The following is a 23,449-nucleotide window of genomic DNA, read 5'->3' on the forward strand; positions in this document are numbered from 1 at the left end:
CCCTAACCCAGCACCACACACAGTCTACAACTAACCCAACACCACACACAGTCTACAACTAACCCAGCACCACACACAGTCTACAACTAACCCAGCACCACACACAGTCTACAACTAACCCAGCACCACACACAGTCTACAACTAACCCAGCACCACACACAGTCTACAACTAACCCAGCACCACACACAGTCTACAACTAACCCAGCACCACACACAGTCTACAACTAACCCAGCACCACACACAGTCTACAACTAACCCAGCACCACACACAGTCTACAACTAACCCAGCACCACACACAGTCTACAACTAACCCAGCACCACACACAGTCTACAACTAACCCAGCACCACACACAGTCTACAACTAACCCAGCACCACACACAGTCTACAACCCTAACCCAGCACCACACACAGTCTACAACTAACCCAGCACCACACACAGTCTACAACTAACCCAGCACCACACACAGTCTACAACTAACCCAGCACCACACACAGTCTACAACTAACCCAGCACCACACACACATGATTCCATATGTTTTATTTAATAGTTCTGATGTCTTCACTACTAGTCACTACTAGTCACTACTAGTCACTACTAGTCTATGTAGAAAATATTAAAAATAAAGAAAACCCAATGCACCAGACACAGTCTGTCCAGACTGGTACTGTAGGTGTGTCCAGACTGTTGACTGGTACACCACACACAGGTGTCCAGACTGGTACTGTAGCACCAGACTGTTGACTGGTACTGTAGGTGTGTCCAGACTGTTGACTGTCTACTGTTAGTCCAGACTGTTGACTGGTACTGTAGGTGTGTCCAGACTGTTTTACTTAATAGTTCTGATGTCTTCACTAGTAGGTGTGTCAGACTGGTACTAGGTAGTCCAGACTGTCACTACTAGTCTATGTCCAGAAAATATTAAAAATAAAGAAAACCCCTGTAATGAGTAGGTGTGTCCAGACTGGTACTGTTGGTGTGTCCAGACTGTTGACTGGTACTGTAGGTGTGTCCAGACTGTTGACTGGTACTGTAGGTGTGTCCAGACTGGTACTGTAGGTGTGTCCAGACTGGTACTGTAGGTGTGTCCAGACTGTTGACTGGTACTGTAGGTGTGTCCAGACTGTTGACTGGTACTGTTGGTGAGTCCAGACTGTTGACTGGTACTGTAGGTGTGTCCAGACTGTTGACTGGTACTGTAGGTGTGTCCAGACTGGTACTGTAGGTGTGTCCAGACTGTTGACTGGTACTGTTGGTGTGTCCAGACTGTTGACTGGTACTGTAGGTGTGTCCAGACTGTTGACTGGTACTGTAGGTGTGTCCAGACTGGTACTGTTGGTGTGTCCAGACTGTTGACTGGTACTGTAGGTGTGTCCAGACTGTTGACTGGTACTGTAGGTGTGTCCAGACTGTTGACTGGTACTGTAGGTGTGTCCAGACTGGTACTGTAGGTGTGTCCAGACTGTTGACTGGTGCTGTAGGTGTGTCCAGACTGTTGACTGGTACTGTAGGTGTGTCCAGACTGGTACTGTAGGTGTGTCCAGACTGTTGACTGGTACTGTAGGTGTGTCCAGACTGTTGACTGGTACTGTAGGTGTGTCCAGACTGTTGACTGGTACTGTAGGTGTGTCCAGACTGTTGACTGGTACTGTATATGAATTCTCTCCCCGGGACATCTGCCTGCTGGATCAGCAAGGTCCACTGAAGCACTGAGATACTGCCTCTCTTTCTCCCCATCACTTCATCTCCCCTCCCTCCTGTCACCTCTAGGTTGTTGGACTCACCTTGGCGACCAGCAGGAGTGTCGGGACGACCGTTGCGTGGTAACCAACCTGCCTCCTCAGATCCAGAATGGGACGTATCACTTCTGCTGCTGTAGTACTGACATGTGTAACGTCAACTTCACTGAGGACTTTCCTCTGCCCAGTCCCACTACAGCCCAGCCGCTATGTAAGTTAACCTAACCTCTGACCCTAACCGTTCTCCCCTGCCCAGTCCCACTACAGCCCAGCCGCTATGTAAGTTAACCTAACCTCTGACCCTAACCGTTCTCCCCTGCCCAGTCCCACTACAGCCCAGCCGCTATGTAAGTTAACCTAACCTCTGACCCTAACCGTTCTCCCCTGCCCAGTCCCACTACAGCCCAGCCGCTATGTAAGTTAACCTAACCCTAACCTCTGACCCTAACCGTTCTCCCCTGCCCAGTCCCACTACAGCCCAGCCGCTATGTAAGTTAACCTAACCCTAACCTCTGACCCTAACCGTTCTCACCTGCCCAGTCCCACTACAGCTCAGCCGCTATGTAAGTTAACCTAACCCTAACCTCTGACCCTAACTGTTCTCCCCTGCCCAGTCCCACTACAGCCCAGCCGTTATGTAAGTTAACCTAACCCTAACCTCTGACCCTAACCGTTCTCCCCTGCCCAGTCCCACTACAGCCCAGCCGCTATGTAAGTTAACCTAAACTCTGACCCTAACCGTTCTCCCCTGCCCAGTCCCACTACAGCCCAGCCGCTATGTAAGTTAACCTAACCCTAACCTCTGACCCTAACCGTTCTCCCTGCCCAGTCCCACTACAGCCCAGCCGCTATGTAAGTTAACCTAAACTCTGACCCTAACCGTTCTCCCCTGCCCAGTCCCACTACAGCCCAGCCGCTATGTAAGTTAACCTAACCCTAACCTCTGACCCTAACCGTTCTCCCCTGCCCAGTCCCACTACAGCCCAGCCGCTATGTAAGTTAACCTAAACTCTGACCCTAACCGTTCTCCCCTGCCCAGTCCCACTACAGCCTAGCCGCTATGTAAGTTAACCTAACCTTAACCGTTTAACCCTAACCCCTGACCCCTAACCCAACCCCACTGCAGCCCAGCCAGTATGTAACTGACATGTCCTTTAACCCTGACCCATAACCCCTGACCCCAAACCAACCCCACTGCAGCCCAGCCAGTATGTAACTGACATGTCCTTTAACCCTGACCCCTAACCCCTGACCCCCAACCCAACCCCATTACAGCCCAGCCAGTATGTAACTGACATGTCCTTTAACCCATAACCCCTGACCCCTAACCAACTCTACTACAGCCCAGCCAGTATGTAACTGACATGTCCTTTAACCCTAACCCCTGATCCCTGACCCCTAACCCAACCCCACTGCAGCCCAGCCAGTATGTAACTGACATGTCCTTTAACCCCTGACCCCAAACCAACCCCATTACAGCCCAGCCAGTATGTAACTGACATGTCCTTTAACCCTGACCCATAACCCCTGACCCCTAACCAACTCCACTACAGCCCAGCCAGTATGTAACTGACATGTCCTTTAACCCTAACCCCTGATCCCTAACCCCTGACCCCTAACCCAACCCCACTACAGCCCAGCCAGTATGTAACTGACATGTCCTTTAACCCTGACCCCTGACCCCTAACCCAACTCCACTACAGCCCAGCCAGTATGTAACTGACATGTCCTTTAACCCTGACCCATAACCCCTGACCCCTAACCAACTCCACTACAGCCCAGCCAGTATGTAACTGACATGTCCTTTAACCCTGACCCCTGACCCCTAACCCAACTCCACTACAGCCCAGCCAGTATGTAACTGACATGTCCTTTAACCCTGACCCATAACCCCTGACCCCTAACCAACTCCACTACAGCCCAGCCAGTATGTAACTAACATGTCCTTTAACCCTGACCCATAACCAACTCCACTACAGCCCAACCAGTATGTAACTGACATGTCCTTTAACCCTGACCCATAACCCCTGACCCCTAACCCAACCCCACTACAGCCCAGCCAGTATGTAACTGACATGTCCTTTAACCCTAACCCCTGACCCCTAACCCAACCCCACTACAGCCCAGCCAGTATGTAACTGACATGTCCTTTAACCCTGACCCCTAACCCCTAACCCAACCCCACTGCAGCCCAGCCAGTATGTAACTGACATGTCCTTTAACCCTGACCCCTAACCCAACCCCACTACAGCCTAGCCAGTATGTAACTGACATGTCCTTTAACCCTGACCCATAACCCCTGACCCCTAACCAACTCCACTACAGCCCAGCCAGTATGTAACTGACATGTCCTTTACCCCTGACCCCTAACCAACTCCACTACAGCCCAGCCAGTATGTAACTGACATGTCCTTTAACCCTAACCCCTGACCCCTAACCCCTGACCCCTAACCAACTCCACTACAGCCCAGCCAGTATGTAACTGACATGTCCTTTAACCCTGACCCATAACCCCTGACCCCTAACCCAACCCCACTACAGCCCAGCCAGTATGTAACTGACATGTCCTTTAACCCTAACCCCTGACCCCTAACCCAACCCCACTACAGCCCAGCCAGTATGTATTGACATGTCCTTTAACCCTGACCCATAACCCCTGACCCCTAACCCAACCCCACTGCAGCCCAGCCAGTATGTAACCGACATGTCCTTTAACCCTGACCCCTAACCCAACCCCACTACAGCCTAGCCAGTATGTAACTGACATGTCCTTTAACCCTGACCCCTTACCAACTCCACTACAGCCCAGCCAGTATGTAACTGACATGTCCTTTAACCCTAACCCCTGACCCCTTACCAACCCCACTACAGCCCAGCCAGTATGTAACTGACATGTCCTTTAACCCCTAACCAACCCCACCAGTATGTTATTTGTTGATGTAAAAATGAATCACTTTTAATGTTATCAGATTTGGGTCGCAAGATATTCTTGTGACTAGGTTAGAGGTCATGGGTTATAGACAGACTAACAGGTTGTTTATGTCCTGCTGTAGACCACCAGAATACTACCAGGTTAGAGACAGACTAACAGGTTGTTTATGTCCTGCTGTAGACCACCAGAATACTACCAGGTTAGAGACAGACTAACAGGTTGTTTATGTCCTGCTGTAGACCACCAGAATACTACCAGGTTAGAGATGGAGACTAACAGGTTGTTTATGTCCTGCTGTAGACCACCAGAATACTACCAGGTTAGAGATGGAGACTAACAGGTTGTTGATGTCCTGCTGTAGACCACCAGAATACTACCAGGTTAGAGATGGAGACTAACAGGTTGTTGATGTCCTGCTGTAGACCACCAGAATACTACCAGGTTAGAGATGGAGACTAACAGGTTGTTTATGTCCTGCTGTAGACAACCAGTTGCAGTGTGAAGAGACCATAGTCATCTCCTTGGCTGTTGTCTCTGTGTTGGCTGTCATCATCTTTGCTGCCTTCTTCGGTTACCGCATGATGCACAGTGAGTAACCATGGTGATGACCAGACAATAATATGATGCTTATCTCTGTTTATCCCCGTGACCTAAGCCTCTGTCTGACTGTGTATGTATTCTCAGGAGGTGGTAAACAGGGCCTTCATAATCTCAACATGATGGAGGGAGCTGGTTCTGAGAGCTCTCTGGACCTGGACAACCTCAAACAACTGGAGGTCAGATGGCTACAGCTGCGACAGTTATTACAGCTATTACAGCAGCTACATTTATTACAGTTACTACAGTTATTACAGCTGCTACAGTTATTACAGTTACTACAGTTATTACAGCTACTACAGTTGTTACAGCTGCTACAGTTATTATAGCTGCTACAGTTATTACAGTTGCTACAGTTATTACAGCTGCTACAGTTATTACAGCTGCTACAGTTATTACAGCAGCTACAGTTATTACAGTTACTACAGTTATTACAGTTGCTACAGTTATTACAGCTGCTACAGTTATTGTAGTTATTACAGCTACTACAGTTCTTACAGTTACTACAGTTATTACAGTTACTACAGTTATTACAGCTGCTACAGTTATTACAGCTGCTACAGTTATTACAGCTGCTACAGTTATTACAGCTGCTACAGTTATTACAGCTACTACAGTTATTACAGTTACTACAGCTACTACAGTTATTACAGCTACTACAGTTATTACAGCTGCTACAGCTATTACAGCTACTACAGTTATTATAGCTACTACAGTTATTACAGCTACTACAGTGATTACAGTTATTATAGCTGCTACAGTTATTACAGCTACTACAGTTATTACAGCTGCTACAGCTATTACAACTACTGCAGTTATTACAGCTATTACAGCTACTACAGTAATTACAGTTATTACAGCTACTACAGTAATTACAGTTATTACAGCTGCTACAGTTATTACAGCTACTACAGTTATTACAGCTGCTACATTTATTACAGCTGCTACATTTATTACAGCTACTACAGTTATTACAGCTACTACAGCTATTACAGCTACTACAGTTATTACAGCTGCTACAGTTATTACAGTTACTACAGTTATTACAGCTGCTACAGTTATTACATCTGCTACAGTTATTACATCTGCTACAGTTATTACAGTTATTACAGCTACTACAGTAATTACAGTTATTACAGCTGCTACAGTTATTACAGCTACTATAGTTAGTACAGCTGCTACAGTTAGTACAGCTGCTACAGTTAGTACAGCTGCTACAGTTAGTACAGCTACTAGTTATTACAGCTGCTACAGTTATTACAGCTACTACAGTTATTACAGCTACTACAGTTATTACAGCTACTACAGTTATTACAGTTATTATAGCTGCTACAGTTATTACAGCTACTACAGTTATCACAGCTGCTACAGCTATTACAACTACTACAGTTATTACAGCTATTACAGCTACTACAGTAATTACAGTTATTACAGCTACTACAGTAATTACAGTTATTACAGCTGCTACAGTTATTACAGCTGCTACAGTTATTACAGCTGCTACATTTATTACAGCTACTACAGTTATTACAGCTACTACAGTTATTACAGCTACTACAGCTATTACAGCTACTACAGTTATTACAGCTGCTACAGTTATTACAGCTGCTACAGTTATTACAGCTGCTACAGTTATTACTGCTGCTACAGTAATTACAGTTATTACAGCTACTACTGTAATTACAGTTATTACAGCTGCTACAGTTATTACAGCTGCTACAGTTATTACAGCTGCTACAATTATTACAGCTGCTACAGTAATTACAGTTATTACAGCTACTACAGTAATTACAGTTATTACAGTTATTACAGCTGCTACAGTTATTACAGCTGCTATAGTTAATACAGCTACTACAGTTATTACAGCTACTACAACTTTTACAGCTATTCTACCTTATACACATCTACAGCTACTACAGCTATTCTACCGTATGCACATCTATACCTACTACAGCTATTCTACCTTATGCACATCTATACCTACAACAGCTATTCTGCCATATACACATCTACAACAGCTATTTTATCTACTACACATCTACAGCTACTACACATCTATACCTACTACAACTATTCTACCTACTACACATCTACACCTACTACACATCTACACCCACTACAACTATTCTACCTTATACATATCTACAGCTACTACACATCTATACCTACTACAACTATTCTACCTTTTACACATATACACCTACCACACATCTATACCTACTACAACTATTCTACCTTATACACATCTACACCTACTACAACTATTCTACCTTATACACATCTACAACTACTACACATCTACACCTACTACAACTATTCTACATTATACACATCTACAACTACTACAGCTATTTTACCTACTACACATCTACACCTACTACAACTATTCTATCTATAGCTACTACACATCTATACCTACTACAGCTATTCTACCTACTACACATCTATACCTACTACAACTATTCTACCTTATACACATCTATACCTACTACAACTATTCTACCTTATACACATCTACAGCTACTACAACTATTCTACCTACTACACATCTATACCTACTACAACTATTCTACCTACTACACATCTACACCTACTACAACTATTCTACATTTACATTTACATTTAAGTCATTTAGCAGACGCTCTTATCCAGAGCGACTTACAATAAACATCTACAACTATTCTACCTTATACACATCTACAGCTACTACACATCTATACCTACTACAACTATTCTACCTTATACACATCTACAGCTACTACACATCTATACCTACTACAACTATTTCACCTTATACACATCTACAACTACTACAGCTATTTTATCTACTACACATCTACAGCTACTACAACTATTCTACCTACTACACATCTACAACTACTACACATCTACACCTACTACAACTATTCTACCTACTACACATCTACAGCTACTACACATCTATACCTACTACAACTATTCTATCTACTACACATCTACAACTACTACAGCTATTTTATCTACTACACATCTACAGCTACTACAACTATTCTACCTACTACACATCTACACCTACTACACATCTACACCTACTACAACTATTCTACCTACTACACATCTGCACCTACTACAGCTATTCTATCTACTACACATGTACACCTACCACACATCTACACCTACCACACATCTACACCTACTACAACTATTCCACCTACTACACATCTACATCTACTACAACTATTCCACCTACTACACATCTACACCTACTACACATCTACACCTACTTCAGCTATTCTATCTACTACACATCTACAACTACTACAAATATTCTACCTACTACACATCTACACCTACTACACATCTACACCTACTACAGCTATTCTACCTACTACACATCTACACCTACTACACATCTACACCTACTACAGCTATTCTATCTACTACACCTTATACACATCTACAACTACTACAAATATTCTACCTACTACACATCTACACCTACTACAGCTATTCTATCTACTACACATCTACAACTACTACAAATATTCTACCTACTACACATCTACACCTACTACAGCTATTCTACCTACTACACATCTACACCTACTACACATCTACAACTACTACAAATATTCTACCTACTACACATCTACACCTACTACAGCTATTCTACCTACTACACATCTACACCTACTACACATCTACACCTACTACAGCTATTCTATCTACTACACATCTACAACTACTACAAATATTCTACCTACTACACATCTACACCTACTACAGCTATTCTACCTACTACACATCTACACCTACTACACATCTACAACTACTACAAATATTCTACCTACTACACATCTACACCTTATACACATCTACAACTACTACAAATATTCTACCTACTACACATCTACACCTACTACAGCTATTCTATCTACTACACATCTACAACTACTACAAATATTCTACCTACTACACATCTACACCTACTACAGCTATTCTACCTACTACACATCTACACCTACTACACATCTACAACTACTACAAATATTCTACCTACTACACATCTACACCTTATACACATCTACAACTACTACAAATATTCTACCTACTACACATCTACACCTTATACACATCTACTACAGCTACTACAGCTATTCTATCTACACCTACTACAACTATTCTACCTACTACACATCTACATCTACTACACATCTACACCTACTACAACTATTCTACCATATACACATCTACACCTACTACAGCTGCTACAGCTATTCTACCTTATACACATCTACACCTACTACAGCTACTACAGCTATTCTACCTTATACACATCTACTACAGCTACTACAGCTATTCTACCTACTACACACCTACAACTACTACAACTATTCTACCTTATACACATCTACAACTACTACACCTACTACAGCTATTCTACCTGATACACATCTACACCTACTACAACTACTACAGCTATTTTACCTACTACACATCTACACATCTACACCTACTACAGCTATTCTACCTTATACACATCTACACCTACTACAGCTGCACATAGAGAGAATTGGTTTGAGGACCAAAATGTAATTGAGATCCAGTTGTGTTTTCTCAACCTTTCTTCTCCCTCTTTTTCTCTCTGTCAGCTGATAGGTCGAGGCCGGTACGGCTCGGTGTTCTGTGGTTCGTTGGACGAGCGACAGGTGGCTGTGAAGGTGTTCAGCTCAGCCAATCGGCAGAACTTCCTGAACGAGTGTTCCATTTATTGTCTCCCCCTGCTGGAGCATGACAACATCGCACACTTCATCGCTGCCGACGAACGGCTGGGGGCCGAGGGCCGAGTGGAGTACCTTCTGGTCATGGAGTACTACCCCCACGTAAGTACCTTCTTTCTACTGGGTTCTACCGGTCCCAGACAGCTGGGGGCCGAGGGAGTGGAGTACCTTCTGGTCATGGGAGTACTACCCCACGTAAGTACCTTCTACTGGGTTCTACCGGTTCCAGACAGCTGGGGGCCGAGTGGAGTACCTTCTGGTCATGGAGTACTACCCCCATGTAAGTACCTTCTACTGGGTTCTACCGGTCCCAGACAGCTGGGGGCCGAGGGGAGTATTTTTTTATATTTTTTTTTACCTTTATTTAACCAGGCAAGTCAGTTAAGAACACATTCTTATTTTCAATGACGGTCTAGGAACAGTGGGTTAACTGCCTGTTCAGGGGCAGAACGACAGATTTGTACCTTGTCAGCTTGGGGGTTTGAACTCGCAACCTTCCGGTTACTAGTCCAACACTCTAGCCACTAGGCTACGCTGCCACCCCAGAGTACCTTCTGGTCATGGAGTACTACCCCCACGTAAGTACCTTCTACTGGGTTCTACCGGTTCCAGACGGCTGGGGGCCGAGTGGAGTACCTTCTACTGGGTTCCACTGGTTCCAGACGGCTGGGGGCCGAGTGGAGTACCTTCTACAGGGTTCCACTGGTTCCAGACGGCTGGGGGCCGAGTGGAGTACCTTCTACTGGGTTCTACTGGTTCCAGACGGCTGGGGGCCGAGTAGAGTACCTTCTGCTGGGTTCCACTGGTTCCAGACGGCTGGGGGCCGAGTGGAGTACCTTCTACAGGGTTCCACTGGTTCCAGACGGCTGGGGGCCGAGTGGAGTTCCTTCTCCTGGGTTGTACTGGTTCCAGACGGCTTAGGCAGCTGATTCCCTTTTATTTAAAGTGACAAACCACCTCAGCACTGTCTCTCTCTCTCTCTCTCTCTCTGTGTCCTGGTGTATTACGATGTATTAATACAGTATATAGATATATATATATCCCTCTGTCTCTCTGTCTCCCTCCAGCTCTCTGTCTCCCTCCAGCTCTCTCTCTCCCTCCAGCTCTCTCTCTCTCTCTGGTTCTCTCTCTCTGGTTCTCTCTCTCTCTCTTTTCTCTCTCTTTCTCTCTGGTTCTCTCTCTGTGTCCTGGTGTATTATGATGTATTAATACAGTATATATCCCTCTCTCTGTCTCCCTCCAGCTCTCTCTGTCTCCCTCCAGCTCTCTCTGTCTCCCTCCAGCTCTCTCTCTCCCTCCAGCTCTCTCTCTCCCTCCAGCTCTCTCTCTCTCTCTCTGGTTCTCTCTCTGGTTCTCTCTCTCTCTCTCTCTCTGGTTCTCTCTCTCTCTCTGGTTCTCTCTCTCTCTCTCTCCTGGTGTATTGTGGTGTATTAATACATTTACATTTAAGTCATTTAGCAGACGCTCTTATCCAGAGCGACTTACAAATTGGTGCATTATCCTTCCCTCCTCTCTCTCTCTCTCTGTCAGGGCTCTTTGTATCGCTATCTGGGCCTGCAGACAGGAGACTGGATGAGTAGCTGTCGTCTGGCCCATTCCATCACCAGAGGCCTGGCCTACCTGCATACTGAGCTGCTTAAAGGAGGTAAGACATACACCTGACCTCCACCCTGTCCACCTGACCTCCGCCCTGTCCACCTGACCCCTACGCCCTGTCCACCTGACCCCTACGCCCTGTCCACCTGACCCCTGCCCTGTCCACCTGACCCCTACGCCCTGTCCACCTGACCCCTACGCCCTGTCCACCTGACCCCTACGCCCTGTCCACCTGACCCCTACGCCCTGTCCACCTGACCCCTACGCCCTGTCCACCTGACCTCCACGCCCTGTCCACCTGACCTCCGCCCTGTCCACCTGACCTCCGCCCTGTCCACCTGACCCCTACGCCCTGTCCACCTGACCTCCACCCTGTCCACCTGACCTCCACCCTGTCCACCTGACCCCTACGCCCTGTCCACCTGACCCCTACGCCCTGTCCACCTGACCCCTACACCCTGTCCACCTGACCCCTACGCCCTGTCCACCTGACCCCACGCCCTGTCCACCTGACCTCCACGCCCTGTCCACCTGACCTCCGCCCTGTCCACCTGACCTCCGCCCTGTCCACCTGACCTCCACGCCCTGTCCACCTGACCTCCACGCCCTGTCCACCTGACCTCCACGCCCTGTCCACCTGACCCCTACGCCCTGTCCACCTGACCTCCACGCACTGTCCACCTGACCTCCGCACTGTCCACCTGACCTCCATGCCCTGTCCACCTGACCTCCACGCCCTGTCCACCTGACCTCCACACCCTGTCCACCTGACCTCTGTGGTTCAATGTGGAGTAGTAATGTAGCCATCCTCTGGCTGGGTTTCAATGTGGAGTAGTAATGTAGCCATCCTCTGTGGTTCAATGTGGAGTAGTAATGTAGCCATCCTCTGGCTGGGTTTCAATGTGGAGTAGTAATGTAGCCATCCTCTGTGGTTCAATGTGGAGTAGTAATGTAGCCATCCTCTAGCTGTGGTTCAATGTGGAGTAGTAATGTAGCCATACTCTGGCTGGGTTTCAATGTGGAGTAGTAATGTAGCCATCCTCTGTGTTTCAATGTGGAGTAGTAATGTAGCCATCCTCTGGCTGGGTTTCAATGTAGAGTAGTAATGTAGCCATCCTCTGTGGTTCAATGTAGAGTAGTAATGTAGCCATCCTCTGTGGTTCAATGTGGGGTAGTAATGTAGCCATCCTCTGTGGTTCAATGTAGAGTAGTAATGTAGCCATCCTCTGTGGTTCAATGTGGGGTAGTAATGTAGCCATCCTCTGTGGTTCAATGTAGAGTAGTACTGTAGCCATCCTCTGTGGTTCAATGTAGAGTAGTAATGTAGCCATCCTCTGTGGTTCAATGTGGAGTAGTAATGTAGCCATCCTCTGTGGTTCAATGTAGAGTAGTAATGTAGCCATCCTCTGTGGTTCAATGTGGAGTAGTAATGTAGCCATCCTCTGTGTTTCAATGTAGAGTAGTAATGTAGCCATCCTCTGTGGTTCAATGTGGGGTAGTAATGTAGCCATCCTCTGTGGTTCAATGTGGGGTAGTAATGTAGCCATCCTCTGTGGTTCAATGTGGAGTAGTAATGTAGCCATCCTCTGTGGTTCAATGTAGAGTAGTAATGTAGCCATCCTCTGTGGTTCAATGTGGGGTAGTAATGTAGCCATCCTCTGTGGTTCAATGTGGAGTAGTAATGTAGCCATCCTCTGTGGTTCAATGTAGAGTAGTAATGTAGCCATCCTCTGTGTTTCAATGTAGAGTAGTAATGTAGCCATCCTCTGTCTGTGGTTCAATGTAGAGTAGTAATGTAGCCATCCTCTGGCTGTGGTTCAATGTAGAGTAGTAATGTAGCCATCCTCTGGCTGGGTTTCAATGTGGAGTAGTAATGTAGCCATCCTCTAGCTGTGGTTCAGTGTGGAGTAGTAATGTAGCCATCCTCTAGCTGTGGTTCAGTGTGGAGTAGTAATGTAGCCATCCTCTGGCTGGGTTTCAATGTGGAGTAGTAATGTAGCCATCCTCTGTGGTTTAATGTGGAGTAGTACTGTAGCCATCCTCTGTGGTTCAATGTAGAGTAGTAATGTAGCCATCCTCTGGCTGTGGTTCAATGTGGAGTAGTAATGTAGCCATCCTCTGTGGTTCAATGTGGAGTAGTACTGTAGCCATCCTCTGTGGTTCAATGTGGAGTAGTAATGTAGCCATCCTCTGTGGTTCAATGTGGAGTAGTACTGTAGCCATCCTCTGTGGTTCAATGTGGAGTAGTACTGTAGCCATCCTCTGTGGTTCAATGTGGAGTAGTACTGTAGCCATCCTCTGTGGTTCAATGTGGAGTAGTACTGTAGCCATCCTCTGTGGTTCAATGTGGAGTAGTAATGTAGCCATCCTCTGGCTGGGTTTCAATGTGGAGTAGTAATGTAGCCATCCTCTGTGGTTCAATGTAGAGTAGTAATGTAGCCATCCTCTGGCTGGGTTTCAATGTGGAGTAGTAATGTAGCCATCCTCTGTCTGTGGTTCAATGTAGAGTAGTAATGTAGCCATCCTCTGGCTGGGTTTCAATGTGGAGTAGTAATGTAGCCATCCTCTGTCTGTGGTTCAATGTAGAGTAGTAATGTAGCCATCCTCTGGCTGGGTTTCAATGTGGAGTAGTAATGTAGCCATCCTCTGTCTGTGGTTCAATCACCAGACTGCTGCTCTATTCTACAATACTATCACCAGAGTACTGCTCTGTTCTACAGGCCTCTCACTGCCCTCTAGTGGATACTGTGATACTGCACCAAGTCAATAGATCTCTGCCTGTGCCCTGGTTGTAAGGATCAGTTCTCCTCATCTATTATGAACCACCCCGGTCCTAGTTCTAAATATTATCTTGTTACTCCTTTCTCCCTCCTCCTCCTCTCTCCTCCTCCCTCCTCCGCCCTCTCTTCTCCTCTCCTCCTCCTCCTCTCTCTCCCTCCTCCTCTCTCTTCTCCCTCCTCCTCCTCTCCTCTCCCTCCTCCTCTCCTCTCCCTCCTCCTCTTCTCTTCTCCCCCCTCCCTCCTCTTCTCTTCTCCCTCCTCCTCTCTCTTCTCCCTCCTCCTCTTCTCCCTCCTCCCTCCTCCTCCTCTCTTCTCCCTCCTCCTCCTCCTCTTCTCCCTCATCCTCCTCCTCTTCCTCTCTTCTCCCTCCTCCGCCTCTCTTCTCCCTCTCCTCCTCCTCTTCTCCCTCTCCCTCCTCCTCTCTTCTCCCTCTCCCTCCTCCTCTCATCCTCCTCTCTCCCTCATCCTCCTCTCTTCTCCCTCATCTTCCCCTCTTCTCCCTCATCCTCTCCCTCCTCCCCCTCCTCTCTGCTTCACCCCTCCTCTCCTTCTCTCTTCTCCCTCCTCCTCTCCTTCTCTCTCCCTCCCCTCCTCTCTTCTCCCTCCCCCTCCTCTCTTCTCTCTCCCCTCCTCTGTTCTCCCTCCTCTCTTCCTCCCCCTCTATCCCTCATCATCCTCTCTTTTCTCCTCTTTCCCCCTCCTTCTCTCTCCATACCTCCTCTTTTCCCCCCTCCTCTTCCACCTCGTCCTCCTCCAGACTTCTACAAGCCAGCTGTGTCTCACAGAGATCTGAACAGTCGGAACATTCTGGTGAAGAACGACGGAACGTGTGTCATCATCGACTTTGGCCTCTCCATGAAGTTGACGGGGAACCGGCCGGTACGACAGGGAGAGGAGGAGAACGCTGCCATCAGTGAGGTGAGACCATAGAACACTTTGAAACCCATGTCATCAGTGAGGAGAGACCATAGAACCCTTTGGAACCCATGTCATCAGTGAGGTGAGAGCATAGAACCCTTTGGAACCCATGTCATCAGTGAGGTGAGACCATAGCACCCTTTGAAGCCAATTTAATCAGTGAGGTGAGAGCATAGAACCCTTTGAAACCCATGTCATCAGTGAGGTGAGACCATAGAACCCTTTGGAACACATGTCATCGGTGGGGGAGATCATAGAACCCTTTGGAACCCATGTCATCAGTGAGGGGAGACCATAGAACCCTTTGGAACCCATGTCATCAGTGAGGTGAGACCATAGAACCCTTTGGAACCCATGTCATCAGGGAGGGAGACCATAGAACCCTTTGAAACCCATGTCATCAGTGAGGTGAGACCATAGAACCCTTTAGAACCCATGTCATCAGTGAGGTGAGACCATAGAACCCATGTCATCAGTGAGGAGAGACCATAGAACCCTTTGGAACCCATGTCATCAGTGAGGAGAGACCATAGAACCCATGTCATCAGTGAGGTGAGACCATAGCACCCTTTGAAGCCAATTTAATCAGTGAGGTGAGAGCATAGAACCCTTTGAAACCCATGTCATCAGTGAGGTGAGACCATAGAACCCTTTGGAACCCAGGTCATCAGTGAGGGGAGACCATAGAACCCTTTGAAGCCAATTGAATCAGTGAGGTGAGACCATTTGAAACCAATTTAATCAGTGAGGGGAGACCATAGAACCTTTTGGAACCCATGTCATCAGTGAGGTGAGACCATAGCACCCTTTGAAGCCAATTTAATCAGTGAGGTGAGAGCATAGAACCCTTTGAAACCCATGTCATCAGTGAGGTGAGACCATAGAACCCTTTGGAACCCATGTCATCAGTGAGGTGAGACCATAGCACCATTTGAAGCCAATTGAATCAGTGAGGGGAGACCATAGAACCCTTTGAAACCAATTGAATCAGTGAGGTGAGACCATAGCACCCTTTGAAACCAATTGAATCAGTGAGGTGAGACCATAGAACCCTTTGGAACCCATGTCATCAGTGAGGGGAGACCATAGAACCCTTTGAAACTCATGTCATCAGTGAGGTGAGACCATAGAACCCTTTGAAACCCATGTCATCAGTGAGGGGAGACCATAGAACCCTTTGAAACCCATGTCATCAGTGAGGTGAGACCATAGAACCCATGTCATCAGTGAGGAGAGACCATAGAACCCTTTGAAACCCATGTCATCAGTGAGGTGAGACCATAGAACCCATGTCATCAGTGAGGAGAGACCATAGAACCCTTTGAAACCCATGTCATCAGTGAGGTGAGACCATAGCACCCTTTGAAACCCATGTCATCAGTGAGGTGAGACCATAGAACCCTTTGAAACCCATGTCATCAGTGAGGGGAGACCATAGAACCCTTTGGAACCCATGTCATCAGTGAGGGGAGACCATAGAACCCTTTGAAACCCATGTCATCAGTGAGGGGAGACCATAGAACCCTTTGAAACCCAGGTCATCAGTGAGGGGAGACCATAGAACCCGTTGAAATCCATGTCATCAGTGAGGAGAGACCATAGAACCCTTTGGAACCCATGTCATCAGTGAGGTGAGACCATAGAACCCTTTGAAACCCACGTCTGTCTCTCCCTGGTGGGATCTAACTTCTACATGGCTTGGGACATTCTGGATTGGGTGGTTAGGGTTTATGTATTTAAACCCTGGTTCTGTCTCTCTTCAGGTGGGTACAGTCCGCTACATGGCCCCAGAGGTTCTGGAGGGGGCTGTGAACCTGAGGGACTGCGAGTCGGCTCTGAAGCAGGTGGACATGTACGCCCTGGGCCTCGTCTCACTGGGAGACCTTCATGAGGTGTACTGACCTCTTCCCAGGTAATAACCCTGACCTCTAACCCTGGGCCTGGTCTACTGGGAGACATTCATGAGGTGTACTGACCTCTAACCCTGGGCCCCGTCTACTGGGAGACCTTCATGAGGTGTACTGACCTCTTCCCAGGTAATAACCCTGACCTCTAACCCTGGGCCTGGTCTACTGGGAGACCTTCATGAGGTACTGACCTCTAACCCTGGGCACTGGTCTTTGGGAGACCTTCATGACCTCTAACCCTGGGCCTGGTCTACTGGGAGACCTTCATGAGGTGTACTGACCTCTAACCCTGGGCCTGGTCTACTGGGAGACCTTCATGAGGTGTACTGACCTCTAACCCTGGGCCTGGTCTACTGGGAGACCTTCATGAACTGACCTCTTGAACCCTGGGCCTGGTCTAGGTGAGACCTTATGAACCCTGACCTCTAACCCTGGGCCTGGTCTACTAGGAGACCTTCATGGGGTGTACTGACCTCTAACCCTGGGCCTGGTCTACTGGGAGACCTTCATGAGGTGTACTGACCTCTTCCCAGGTAATAACCCTGACCTCTAACCCTGGGCCTGGTCTACTGGGAGACCTTCATGAGGTGTACTGACCTGTAACCCTGGGCCCCGTCTACTGGGAGACCTTCATGAGGTGTACTGACCTCTTCCCAGGTAATAACCCTGACCTCTAACCCTGGGCCTGGTCTACTGGGAGACCTTCATGAGGTGTACTGACCTCTAACCCTGGGCCTGGTCTACTGGGAGACCTTCATGAGGTGTACTGACCTCTAACCCTGGGCCTGGTCTACTGGGAGACCTTCATGAGGTGTACTGACCTCTAACCCTGGGCCTGGTCTACTGGGAGACCTTCATGGGGTGTACTGACCTCTAACCCTGGGCCTGGTCTACTGGGAGACCTTCATGAGGTGTACTGACCTCTAACCCTGGGCCTGGTCTACTAGGAGACCTTCATGGGGTGTACTGACCTCTAACCCTGGGCCTGGTCTACTGGGAGACCTTCATGAGGTGTACTGACCTCTAACCCTGGGCCCCCTGTCTACTGGGAGACCTTCATGAGATGTACTGACCTCTAACCCTGGGCCTGGTCTACTGGGAGACCTTCATGAGGTGTACTGACCTCTTCCCAGGTAATAACCCTGACCTCTAACCCTGGGCCTGGTCTACTGGGAGACCTTCATGAGGTGTACTGACCTCTAACCCTGGGCCCCGTCTACTGGGAGACCTTCATGAGGTGTACTGACCTCTTCCCAGGTAATAACCCTGACCTCTAACCCTGGGCCTGGTCTACTGGGAGACCTTCATGAGATGTACTGACCTCTAACCCTGGGCCTCGTCTACTGGGAGACCTTCATGAGGTGTACTGACCTCTTCCCAGGTAATAACCCTGACCTCTAACCCTGGGCCTGGTCTACTGGGAGACCTTCATGAGGTGTACTGACCTCTAACCCTGGGCCCCGTCTACTGGGAGACCTTCATGAGGTGTACTGACCTCTTCCCAGGTAATAACCCTGACCTCTAACCCTGGGCCTGGTCTACTGGGAGACCTTCATGAGGTGTACTGACCTCTAACCCTGGGCCTGGTCTACTGGGAGACCTTCATGGGGTGTACTGACCTCTAACCCTGGGCCTGGTCTACTGGGAGACCTTCATGAGGTGTACTGACCTCTAACCCTGGGCCTGGTCTACTAGGAGACCTTCATGGGGTGTACTGACCTCTAACCCTGGGCCTGGTCTACTGGGAGACCTTCATGAGGTGTACTGACCTCTAACCCTGGGCCCCGTCTACTGGGAGACCTTCATGAGATGAACTGACCTCTAACCCTGGGCCTGGTCTACTGGGAGACCTTCATGAGGTGTACTGACCTCTAACCCTGGGCCCTGTCTACTGGGAGACCTTCATGAGGTGTACTGACCTCTAACCCTGGGCCTTGTCTACTGGGAGACCTTCATGAGGTGTACTGACCTCTTCCCAGGTAATAACCCTGACCTCTAACCCTGGGCCTGGTCTACTGGGAGACCTTCATGAGATGTACTGACCTCTAACCCTGGGCCTGGTCTACTGGGAGACCTTCATGAGGTGTACTGAACTCTAACCCTGGGCCTGGTCTACTAGGAGACCTTCATGGGGTGTACTGACCTCTAACCCTGGGCCTGGTCTACTGGGAGACCTTCATGAGGTGTACTGACCTCTAACCCTGGGCCTGGTCTACTGGGAGACCTTCATGAGGTGTGTTGACCTCTAAACCTGGGCATGGTCTACTGGGAGACCTTCTGGGGTGTACCCTGAGGCCTAGGTCAAGTCAGTTAAGAACCTTATTTACAATGACGGCCTACCCCAGCCTAACCCGGACAACCCTGGGCCAATTGTCCCACTGGGAGACCTTCATGGCCGGATGTGACAGACCTGGAATCTAACCAGGGTCTGTAACCCGCCTCTAGCACTGAGATGCAGTGTTTTAGACCGCTGAAACAGGGTCTGTAGTGACCTTCAATGAGATGCAGTGTTTTAACCCTGGGCCTGGGTCTACTGGGAGACCTTCACTGAGATGCAGTGTTTTAGACCGCTAACCCTGGGCCTGGTCTACTGGACGACCTTCAATGAGATGCAGTGTTTTAACCCTGGGCCAGGGTCTGTAGGAGACCTTCACTGAGATGCAGTGTTTTAACCGCTGAAACAGGGTCCACTGGGAGACCTTCATGAGAGTACTGACGCCTCTAGCACTGAGATGCAGTGTTTTAGACCGCTGAAACAGGGTCTGTAGCGACGCCTCTAGCACTGAGATGTGTTTTGACCTCTAAACCTGGGCCCTGGTCTAATGGAGACCTTCATGAGGTGTAGCCCAGACTTACTCCTGACCACAATGGGTTGTCAAATCACTGGGAGACCTTCACCTTAATGTTCTGGTTCCTCCTTTCTCCAGGAGAATCACCCAGACCTCCAGGTGGCGTTCCAGGCCCTGGGCCACCCTTCCTTTGAGGACATGAGGTCCTGGTGTCCAGAGATGTAACAGACCCAACCCTGGGCCTGGAAGGAAAACAGCCTGGGAGACCTGTGGTATGGTGTGTTGTATGGTGTTGTATGGTGTGTTGTATGGTGTGGTGTTGTGTGGTGTATGGTGTGCTATGGTGTGTTGTATGGTGTGGTATGGTGTTGTGTGGTGTGTTGTGGTGTGGTCCTTCTGTAGCTCAGTTGGTAGAGCATGGCGCTTCAACGCCAGGGTAGTGGATTCGATCCCGGGACCACCCCAGGAATGTAACCATGACTGTAACCCTGGATAAAAGTGTCTACTAAATGGCATATATTTATATATATATTGGTATGTTATGGTGTGGTATGTTGTGGTATGACCTGGTATGTTATGGTGTGTATGGTGTGGTGTGGTAACCCTGGTGCCTGGTCTGTTGTGGTATGTTGTGGTGTGGTATGTTACCTCTGGTATGTTATGGTGTGGTATGTTATGGTGTGGTGGTGTGGTGGTATGTTGTGGTATGTTATGGTGGGCCTGGTCTACTGGGATGTTATAGTGTGGTATGTTATAGTGTGGTATGTTATGGTGTGGTATGTTGTGGTATGTTATAGTGTGGTATGGGTGGTATGTTATGGTGTGTTGTGGTATGGTGTGGTGGGCCCTGTTATGGTGGGATGTTACCTGTGGTATGTTATGGTGTGGTATGTTATGGTGTGGTGTGATGTGGTGGGTATGTTATGAGTGGTATGGTGTGGTATGTTATGGTGTGGTGTGGTGTGGTAATTATAGTGTGGTGTGGTATGTTATAGTGTGGTGTGGTGTGGTATGTTATAGTGTGGTGTGGTATGTTATAGTGTGGTATGGTGTGGTATGTTATAGTGTGGTGATGTTATAGTGTGTGTGGTGGTATGGTGTGGTATGGTGTGGTGTGGTATGTTATAGTGTGGTATGTTATAGTGTGGTGTGTTATGGTATGGTAAGTGTGGGCCCTGTGTTGGTGGGTGATGGTGTGGTATGTTATAGTGTGGTATAGTGTGATATGGTGGGTATGGTGTGGTATGGTGTGCTATGTTATAGTGTGGTATGGTGTGGTATGTTATGGTGTGGTATGTTATGGTGTGGTGTGGTATGTTATAGTGTTGTATGGGGTGGTATGGTATGTTATGGTGTGGTATGTTATAGTGTGGTATGGTATGTTGTGTATGGTATGTTGTGGTGTGGTATGTTATGGTGTGGTATGTTATGGTGTGGTATGTTATGGTGTGGTATGGTGTGGTATAGTGGGGTGTGGTATGTTGTGGTGTGGTATGGTGTGGTATGGTGGGGTGTAGTATGTTATAGTGTGGTGTGGTATGTTATAGTGTGGTGTGGTATGTTGTGGTATGGTGTGGTATGTTATGGTGTGGCATGGTGTGGTATGTTGTGGTGTGGTATGTTATGGTGTGGTGTAGTATGGTGTGGTATGGTATGTTATGGTGTGGTATGGTATGTTATGGTATAGTGTGGTGTGGTATGTTATGGTGTAGTATGGTGTGGTATGTTATGGTGTGGTATGTTATGGTGTGGTATGGTATGTTATGGTGTAGTATGGTGTGGTATGTTATGGTGTGGTATGGTATGTTGTAGTATGGTGTGGTGTGGTGTGGTATGTTATTGTGTGGTATGTTATGGGGTGGTGTGGTATGTTATGGTGTGGTGGTGTGGTATGTTATGGTGTGGTGGTATGTTATGGTGTGGTGGTATGTTATGGTGTGGTGGTGTGGTGTGGTATGTTATAGTGTGGTGGTGTGGTGTGGTATGTTATAGTGTGGTATGTTATGGTATGTTATAGTGTGGTGTGTTATGGTGTGGTATGTTATAGTGTGGTATGGTGTGGTGTGCTATGTTATAGTGTGGTGTGGTATGTTATAGTGTGGTGTGGTATGTTATGGTGTGGTATGTTATGGTGTGGTATGTTGTGGTGTGGTATGTTATGGTGTGGTATGGTATGTTATAGTGTGGTATGGTGTGGTATGTTATGGTGTGGTATGTTATGGTGTGGTATGTTATGATGTGGTGTGGTGTGGTATAGTGTGTTATGGTGTGGTATGTTATGGTGTGGTATGTTATGGTGTGGTATGTTATGGTGTGGTATGTTGTGGTGTGGTATGTTATGGTGTGGTATGTTGTGGTATGTTATAGTGTGGTATGTTATGGTGTGTTATGGTGTGGTGTGGTATGTTATAGTGTGGTGTGGTATGTTATAGTGTGATATGGTGTGGTGTGGTATGGTGTGGTATGTTATAGTGTGGTATGTTATGGTGTGGTATGGTGTGTTATGGTGTGGTGTGGTATGTTATAGTGTGGTGGGTATGGTATGTTATAGAGTGATATGGTGTGGTATGTTATGGTGTGGTATGTTATGGTGTGGTATGGTATGTTATAGTGTGGTATGGTGTGGTATGTTATGGTGTGGTATGTTATGGTGTGGTATGTTATGATGTGGTGTGGTGTGGTATAGTGTGTTATGGTGTGGTATGTTATGGTGTGGTATGTTATGGTGTGGTATGTTATGGTGTGGTATGTTATGGTGTGGTATGTTGTGGTGTGGTATGTTATGGTGTGGTATGTTGTGGTATGTTATAGTGTGGTATGTTATGGTGTGTTATGGTGTGGTGTGGTATGTTATAGTGTGGTGTGGTATGTTATAGTGTGATATGGTGTGGTATGTTATGGTGTGTTATGTTATAGTGTGGTATGTTATGGTGTGGTGTGGTATGTTATAGTGTGGTGTGGTATGTGTGGTATGGTGTGGTATGTTATAGTGTGGTATGTTATGGTGTGGTATGGTGTGTTATGGTGTGGTGTGGTATGTTATAGTGTGGTGTGGTATGGTATGTTATAGAGTGATATGGTGTGGTATGTTATGGTGTGGTATGTTATGGTGTGGTATGGTGTGGTATGGTGTGCTGTGGTGTGGTGGTATGTTGTGGTGGTGTGGTATGTTATGGTGTGGTATGTTGTGGTATGTTGTGGTGTGGTATGTTATAGTGTGGTATGTTATAGTGTGGTGTGGTGTGGTATGTTATAGAGTGGTATGGTGTGGTATGTTATGGTGTGGTGTGGTGTGGTATGTTATAGTGTGGTGTGGTATGTTATAGTGTGGTGTGGTGTGGTATGTTATAGTGTGGTGTGGTATGTTATAGTGTGGTATGGTGTGGTATGTTATAGTGTGGTGTGGTATGTTATAGTGTGGTGTGG

General features: G+C 47.4%; 1 protein-coding gene across 1 annotated transcript in view; it reads left to right on the plus strand.

Moving 5' to 3' along the window:
• Positions 1-23,449, plus strand: part of LOC124027043 (bone morphogenetic protein receptor type-2-like) — a 49,311-nt gene that overhangs the window by 18,325 nt on the left and 7,537 nt on the right. The window contains exons 3-11 of the mRNA XM_046339602.1: positions 1,776-1,955; positions 5,160-5,264; positions 5,361-5,452; positions 9,905-10,135; positions 11,564-11,678; positions 15,167-15,327; positions 17,091-17,219; positions 20,162-20,244; positions 22,551-22,563. Of these exons, the coding sequence (XP_046195558.1) occupies positions 1,776-1,955; positions 5,160-5,264; positions 5,361-5,452; positions 9,905-10,135; positions 11,564-11,678; positions 15,167-15,327; positions 17,091-17,219; positions 20,162-20,244; positions 22,551-22,563 (1,109 nt within the window). The remainder of the gene's footprint in view (positions 1-1,775; positions 1,956-5,159; positions 5,265-5,360; positions 5,453-9,904; positions 10,136-11,563; positions 11,679-15,166; positions 15,328-17,090; positions 17,220-20,161; positions 20,245-22,550; positions 22,564-23,449) is intronic.

The sequence above is a fragment of the Oncorhynchus gorbuscha genome, unplaced genomic scaffold (genome assembly GCF_021184085.1).
Source record: "Oncorhynchus gorbuscha isolate QuinsamMale2020 ecotype Even-year unplaced genomic scaffold, OgorEven_v1.0 Un_scaffold_2914, whole genome shotgun sequence".
Taxonomy (NCBI): domain Eukaryota; kingdom Metazoa; phylum Chordata; class Actinopteri; order Salmoniformes; family Salmonidae; genus Oncorhynchus; species Oncorhynchus gorbuscha.